Below are 7,814 nucleotides of genomic sequence, written 5' to 3' on the forward strand. Positions count from 1 at the left end.
ATTCAAGCGACGCTCATCCCATTTGACAAAATGTTTAGCCTGTTGAATTAGATCAGAGAAAGTGTTAGGCCATCTAGTATATTACTTTTTAATAGATCTTTACTTCTACAATTGGAAGTCATAGCCTCCACAGATCCATCTACATTTAGTTTTCGGATCTATATTACAGTCTTTTGAAACCTTTCTACCCATTCACGAAGCGTTTCATAAGGCTCTTGCACTAAGTAGTTCAAATCATGCACAGTCTTGCTTCCGGGATGGACATGAGGAAGTGTTCAACCAACTCATTTACCATTTGGTTGAACGTCCGGATCCTGGAAGGAGTTGGTCTTACTAGTAGTTGTAAATTCTTTGAGTGTGGTGGGAAAGAGTCGGCATATGAGTGCATATGTGGCAGTGATGGTTTTTAAGGCTCGATGAAAGTTTTTAACATGCATCGTTAGGTCGGTCATCCCATTATACTCTTCCAATGTTGGATATTTCAACCATCGAGACATAGGTTTGTCCATAATATATGAATAGAGTAATGTGCTAACATTCATTTATCTCTAGTATCCTATAATAGATTCATGCATCTAACATGCATTCCATAGCTCTTTCCGGATGAGATTATATATTTCTTCCTTAAAGAGGTCCTTCGCCTTCTTCCTCTCTCTGATTCTATTTGGGATGCCGTCGATCGTCAGATCTTGGTCCCGAAGCCTTGATTCGATTTTCCTTATAATGTCGAAGAAGAGATTCAGTCGAACTTTGATGGATGGTCTTCTTTCGCTTGGGAGATCTAGATTCGTCCGAACGATGGCAATGCCCAAGGAGTGTATGAGAGTGGTGATACCTTCGGTATGTGGGGGTAAATTCTCTCTCCTTAGATTGCCCTCGGGATACCTCCTGTTGGAAATCCACAGATAGGTTTCTCTTCTAAAGAAAATGCGGACGATGTGATGTGAAAGAACATGAGACCTAATATATCATGAGAAATTCTCATAACAAGTAAACTTTCATTGTTTGATGACTAAATTTTGACCAACTGAAAATCTCAAACTTTACAAATATGGTTATTAACTCTTCACCGCTCAAAGTTCAAACCAACCCTGTTAATCTTACTACTCTTGTTAATTAAGAATTAAGATCAATAAGGTGTAAGCTAAATTGTTAAGCTCATGTTCTAGTACATAATCAGCTTGATACTTAAAGCAGTTATAAATTTATGATAACCCAAAATCCCAAGAATTAAATTAGATTGGGCGAGAAGATGAGTCCAAAACAAACTTACGGAAGATAACAAAAGGAGCCCATTAAACAAGAAACGTGGCAATGATTGAGTGGCCCGTGATCCCCGCCCACCCCTCCCCTTGGCTCCCGGCATCATCATCAGACCCACCTTCCCGGCAAACCTACTCCACCTATAAAAATATTCCATACCTCTTGTCTTTCTCTTCGCTTTCCTCTCATTCACTTGCTCAACAGAGTCAATTTCACCTCTCTACACAGATTCTACTCAGACAAAAGCATATTCTCCTTCTTTTGTCCTAACATCTGCCATGGATTCTTCTAAGAATCGCGAAACCTTCGTCTATCTCGCCAAGCTTGCCGAGCAAGCTGAGCGCTATGATGGTATGCTCTTTCTCTTTCTCTTTCTCTTTCTCTAGATCTGTGATTTACAGTGTTTCAGGAACTTGAATCAGTTTGTTGAACATAGACTTTAGACCAATTTGTCCTGATTTTGATTTTTTTTGTTTAAATTTTGGGTGATCGAGTGTAGAAATGGTAGAGTCGATGAAGAAAGTGGCGAATCTTGATGTTGAATTGACAGTAGAGGAGAGGAATCTTCTATCTGTTGGTTACAAAAATGTGGTCGGCTCACGGCGGGCCTCTTGGAGGATCTTGTCCTCGATTGAACAGAAGGAGGAGTCCAAAGGGAACGATACTAATGCTAAGAGGATTAAGGAGTACAGGCACAAGGTGGAAGCCGAGCTGTCTACTATTTGCAGCGACATTATGACTGTCATCGATGAGCATCTCATTCCATCTTGTAACGCAGGGGAATCCACTGTGTTCTACTATAAGATGTGAGGGCTAGATTTGATTCCATCTTTCTCAGTTTAGTTGTTTTACCTGCGAAATCGGTTTTTATGGTGAGTTTTTGGGTTTGGGTGTAGGAAAGGTGATTATTATCGGTATCTAGCCGAGTTCAAGACTGGTAACGACAAGAAAGAGGCAGCTGATCAGTCCCTTAAGGCATACCAGGTGATTAAACCTTTTCCTTCAAGTTTTTGTTCCTGGAGTTACTCTTTAGGTCTACAATTTTTAGGAACTTCTGTTAATTCATAGATCAACGTGATCTATTGTTGCTTATCTTGATTCTATCTGTTGGTTACACTGATTGGTTCCGGGATTGTAAAAATTTCCATGTGCTTTTTTTTGTTACTGAAGTGAGTTTTCCTTTTAATCAATAAGTTGTGCTCACTGCTTCTACGTTTCTCTGAAATGGAACTTTTTTTTTTTTTTAATTTGCAGCCAGGTATTATGTAATATACTGTCTTCTATGTTTCTGCCTTTGTTCTGTACGATTATTACTATGTACTCTCTGCATTTATGCTGTACAGATTCTTATAACTGAAGACATCTGACAATAAGTGTTTCCACAGAAGCTTTCAGTGAGCCATTTGGATCCGCGCACGATATTATTTTGGATTACTGTAGTGTTTTTTCTTTGTTAAGGTTACTTAAACCTAAAGATTTTAGTAATTAGTTGCTTTGGGATTATGAGCACAATCAAAATATTACTATAATTAGTTTCCTTCTTATACTTTTTCTGGACACTTCTAGCACAACTAAGCTGCAAAAAGAAAAATAAATGATTGAAAGAAGAGATAAACTCAAGTTGTTGACTTTCTTCACTTATGGTTTTTGTTCTGAAGTTTGAACTGGGTCTTTGCAGTTTCATCCTTTCTTTATTCCTGTCTTCACGGCCTTGTTCTTGCTAATGGACATGGTTAATATTTGCTACTTCATATATATTTTGGGTTTTTGCAGACTGCTTCAACCACTGCAGAGACTGACTTACCTCCCACCCATCCCATTCGATTGGGTTTAGCTCTCAACTTTTCTGTCTTCTATTATGAGATTATGAACTCACCTGAAAGGTATGCAGAGCATAATGTGCTTAGGTTACTAAAGTGATACATACAAATTCTTTTATTTGATAAGTTGTCTGCAAACATATTACTTTACGTTTCCTTTCTCTCAGGGCCTGCCACCTCGCAAAGCAAGCTTTTGATGAAGCTATTTCAGAGCTGGATACCTTAAGCGAAGATTCTTACAAGGACAGTACCTTGATCATGCAGCTATTGCGGGACAACCTGACTTTGTGGACTTCTGACATTCCAGAGGATGGAGGTATTTAATACATATACTCTCTCATTCGCTTTAGGCAGTAAGAAAATCTCAAGTACCTGCCCTTGTTTGGAACTTATTCTGCATTCGGCTGCTGATCTTTTTTATCTATGATTTATATATTATTATCATTCTAAACATTTGATTTTGGTTTAGAAGACCAGAAATTGGAAACCTCTGGGAAAGCTGGTGGAGGAGAAGATGCAGAGGTAGGTCATTCTCCACTCCATGCTAAGTGATGTATTTATTTATTGTTCTTACTTGCTCGAATTAGTGAACATGAATTTATTTTTGCAGTGACGCAGAAGCTGATAGGACTTTGTTATTCTTCAATGTGTGGAAGGGAGAAGTATGATTTCCCCTCAACTTTGTACTATTGTTGTTTGAGAGAAGAGCTTAGAGATTTTCTCTTATGTTGTATCCTTATTGTTGCCTGCTGGTGTTAATCTGTTTCAATCTTAGTATAAATTAGCAGGAAAATTTGGGTTGTTATAGAGGTGTTTGTGATTATTTTGGTTTCTCAAATACTTGCTGTTTATTCTACTCTTGATTAGGTAGATTTGAAACAAAAGAAATTGCCTTTAGTTACTTAATTTAAGTAAGCAATTTTTCATACCAGTCGCAATATTGATTCATTCATTGTAATTCTCTTTGGTCTCTGCATCGTGGATCAAATTACCAGAGGAACATGCTCAACTGAAGACATGGTAAATCATATATAAATATATATAATCCTGTGGGAATTAGTGACATTATTAGCTGTAAACTATGAAGTAGCTAGCTAATTGTTGATTAAATATCAAGATGTAATCAATAAGTACTTTCTTACTTCCAATCTCACTCTGCGAGGAGCTTCAATATATTATGAACTCGTTCTGGTGGGATTCTAAGCCAAATGGCTTGCGGAAGATTAATTGGGCCTCTTGAGAGAGGTTGTGATAGAAAAGAGAATGATGGTTTAGGTTTTCATCACTTGTATTCTTTTAATATTGCCTTGCTTGGCAAATATGTCTGGAAACTCATTATCAACCCAAATGCTCTATCTAGTTGAATCATCAAAGCTAAATGTTATTAGAGAGGGAATGTTCTAACGGCAAGCTTAGGTAATAATCCTAGCCAAAGCTAAATATTATCAGAGAGGGAATGTTCTAACGACTAGTTTAGGTAATAATCCTAGCCAAACTTGAAGAAGAGGCATTTGGAATGCGATTTCCTATTTTTGGGATAAAGTTCAAAAATACTCTTAAGATAGATAGTCAAGAGCAATAATACTATTAAGGTCTAAAATGATATTAAGGGGTTGACATATTTATCCAATTTTATCCATACTAATAGTTCTCTCTTACATTGTTAAAGATCGGATTGTGGATAAAAGAAGTGAATCGCCATTGCTAGACCCATCATTAAAAAATCTGTGATTTTTCTACTTGATGAAGCAACGAGTGCTATTGACTCCGAATTCGAAACACTTGTCTAAAATGCTCTTGATCAAGCCTCAATAGGAGAACTATATTGGTATGTACTAGTCAATTGATTCTTTTAACATGATCACTTACAATAGTTCATTCAAAATTGTACACATAAACAGACCTTATGGCAGTGCTTAACAATGTAAACATGATCAAGATACGTTCACACAATGAGCACAAGAAGATCAAGTCCAACTATGTTTCCTAACTCCCCTATACCAGTTTTCGAATCTAAAAAATATGCAACATCTCACCGTAAGCCTTCCTTTGCTCGACTTCTCTCTTTGAATGCTCCCAAATGAAAACAATGTCTTCTTGGAAGTCTCTCAGCTGCCCTATCTGGTGTTGTGCCTGCTTATGCCTTTTTAACAGAAACTTTAAAGGTATAAAAGAGAGATTTGTTAGTATGGGTAAAATTTGAAACCTTAGGAGTATTATTGCTCTTGGTATGTGTAGGTGGCATGCTTTCCCGAACAGAAGCCTAAAAGGGGACATCTTGATATGTGTCTTATAAGTTGTTCGATAAGCCCACAGTGCATCATCTAATTTTAGGGACCAGTCTTTTCGTGAGGAATTGACTGTTTTCTCTAAAATTCGCTTGAGCTCCCTGTTTGATAGCTCAACCTGCCCACTTGTTTGGGGATGATATGTTGTAGCTATACGATGTGTGACACTGTATCTCTTAAAGAGAGCTTCTCAAACAGTTGGTTGCAAAAATGAGTACTGATGCATAGCGTGCGGTAGAGCTCTAAAAATATATATTATGATAAGTGCGTTACGACTATGGATGTGATCTTCCTAAATGCTCTATCTCTACTATACGCCACTACTTCGGGGCAAGTGTACCCCGTCGTATCAAGTAATAATCAAGTTAAGATCGGGTATCGAATCCACGGGATTTATAACTACAAGTATTAAACGATTCGGTTTTATATGTTATCTAAGCGGTGAATACTTTGAGTTGATTCGGGGAACAACTACAAACTACTCCTAACTACGGGTGAGACAAATTTATATAACAAAAACTCTACGAAATGATACGGATGTCGATAAGTTATAAATATGACAAACAATGACTCCAAATATATATACGGTTAATGATTTACTCTTGCAATGACGACTACGTGTAGTGTGACCGACCCGTGAAGTACTTAGACTACGTGGTTCCTAGTGTTTGTTCAATGTTGAGTTAAATTATTTATAAGACACAAAGATTAAAAGGCACAAAGCCCAATACGGAAGTCAAAGCCCAAGTCAAACAGTTTAAGACAACTCGGCCCGCGTATGTCAAAACGTTGTCGTTATGTACAAAACGCAGCTCAGCGAAAGAAGGATCTAGAAGATCCTCGTGGAACAACTTCGGGACGAAGCTGCTGAGTTGATTCGACAAACAGTACAAGACAGCAGTTGAGCAAGAACAACTTCCAGACAAAGTGTTTCCACTTTGGGTAAAGTTCAGAAGACAAAGCGTGTCTAATGCTTGAGACCAGAAATTAGGGCCCGTAAGTTTCGTGGTTTGTCAATTCCTACGGTTTCCGGAGCGTCACTTCCGGTAAGGCAACACCTATATGAATCCCTAAAGATAGCCCGAATGGCATCGGAAATCGCGTTCTCCTACACAATAATCAATTACGAGTATCAAAACAAGTAGCAAATATCATCACATATATAGAAAAAGAGATTATGAATCATAAATTATAAATATGGAGAATGTAAATATGAAATACAACCAAGCCTAGTACATAGGAAGAGTAAAAGCTAATTAGCAAGTGAAAAGGGAAGAATCCACCCTCGGAACTAGCTAACCGGACTCAAGGTCGTCTCTTAGGGCTTGGAGGTGGAGCTTTCGAGCTTGGTGAACGGAGATGGAACGGAACTTTGACGGAATGCCGGAATCAACGAACAAGCTCTTAAGATGATAGAGTTTTGCTATGTAAAATAAAATCTAAAACTAAGAAACAAGAACTTAATCTATAGCAAGAATTGTATATATATGAAAAAGCTTGCTAAATGAGTGCTAGTCACTCCTATTTATACACATCAAGCTAGGGGTAGAATTGTAATTTCACAAGATACAAGCATGGAGGAACATGATTTTCTGCAGATTTCCCATGACACGCCTCGCGTATGGTGGCGTACGCCCCACGTATTTGCCCATTCCGTCAGAAATCTCCTGCATGTGGTACGCCTCGCGTGGTTGAGCTTCTGAGATTTTATTGCTTGAATTAGGTCTTTTACGTCTCACGTGGCCTGGGGGACGCCTCGCGTATATGAGTTCCTGGAATTTTATCTTGAAGAACTTCCCATACACGCCCCGCGTATATGGTTGTACGCCCCGCGTATTGTCAGTTGACTTAGAAGATCCTGCAGTCTGACATTCATGATTGAGACATTATTGCTGATCATTGCTCATACGCCCCGCGTGGAAGGTGGGACGCCCCGCATGGCAGTGGGTGAGTTCCACGTGGTGCCTGCGGATTGAGCAATTATTTCTAACAATGTGTTCCACGCCCCGCGTGGAGGGTGATACACCTCGCGTATGTCGGTTGATTTTTGCTCCTTACTCGTACCTGAAATACAATTCTCGAGAGCCGAGTTAGCTTGACGTTTTTATTTCTAATTTAATAAAAAATAAAGGAAATTAACCGAAAGTACGAAATTTATTTTTATTTCGTTATTTTATTAAAACATTCTATTTTTGCAATTAAACTTATTTATTTCATCTAAAATTAAACCGTAAATCACGCTAAAAGATAGGGACGAAATGCCCCTATCAAACCTCATTGGACTTTAAAGTTTTACTTGTCCTCAAGTAAAAGAAATCGAAAGACAATGGATTGAGATTATTAAGAAACAAACTGTCGGTTGGTTTTACCAAGTGCGTGATTCCGAAGCTAAAGTTTTATGCGAAGTTTTCAGCAAGTACCTACGCAAACAAATGAGTGACCA

General features: G+C 38.3%; 1 protein-coding gene across 2 annotated transcripts; it reads left to right on the plus strand.

Moving 5' to 3' along the window:
• Positions 1-1,414: 1,414 nt before the first annotated feature.
• LOC136218794 (14-3-3-like protein D) lies at positions 1,415-4,009 on the plus strand. Of its 2 annotated transcripts, none has more exons than XM_066005901.1 (7): positions 1,415-1,614; positions 1,763-2,069; positions 2,160-2,247; positions 3,037-3,146; positions 3,251-3,399; positions 3,556-3,605; positions 3,694-4,009. In XM_066005901.1, exons 1-7 carry the CDS (start codon positions 1,542-1,544, stop codon positions 3,694-3,696), a joined length of 780 nt encoding a protein of 259 aa, XP_065861973.1. In that variant the 5' UTR covers positions 1,415-1,541; the 3' UTR covers positions 3,697-4,009. The 2 variants fall into 2 exon arrangements, with proteins under 2 accessions (XP_065861973.1, XP_065861974.1); XM_066005902.1 differs by having other exon boundaries at positions 1,420-1,614; positions 3,553-3,605.
• Positions 4,010-7,814: the final 3,805 nt, after the last annotated feature.

The sequence above is a fragment of the Euphorbia lathyris genome, chromosome 2 (assembly GCF_963576675.1).
Source record: "Euphorbia lathyris chromosome 2, ddEupLath1.1, whole genome shotgun sequence".
NCBI lineage: Eukaryota > Viridiplantae > Streptophyta > Magnoliopsida > Malpighiales > Euphorbiaceae > Euphorbia > Euphorbia lathyris.

Bases quoted from the DNA above. Each gene is read 5' to 3' on its own strand.
- LOC136218794 (XM_066005902.1), top strand. From the start codon at position 1,542: ATGGATTCTTCTAAGAATCGCGAAACCTTCGTCTATCTCGCCAAGCTT. The intron at 2,070-2,159 runs GTGAGGGCTAGA...GTTTGGGTGTAG, and splicing joins ACTGTGTTCTACTATAAGAT to GAAAGGTGATTATTATCGGT. The intron at 3,147-3,250 runs GTATGCAGAGCA...CCTTTCTCTCAG, and splicing joins ATTATGAACTCACCTGAAAG to GGCCTGCCACCTCGCAAAGC.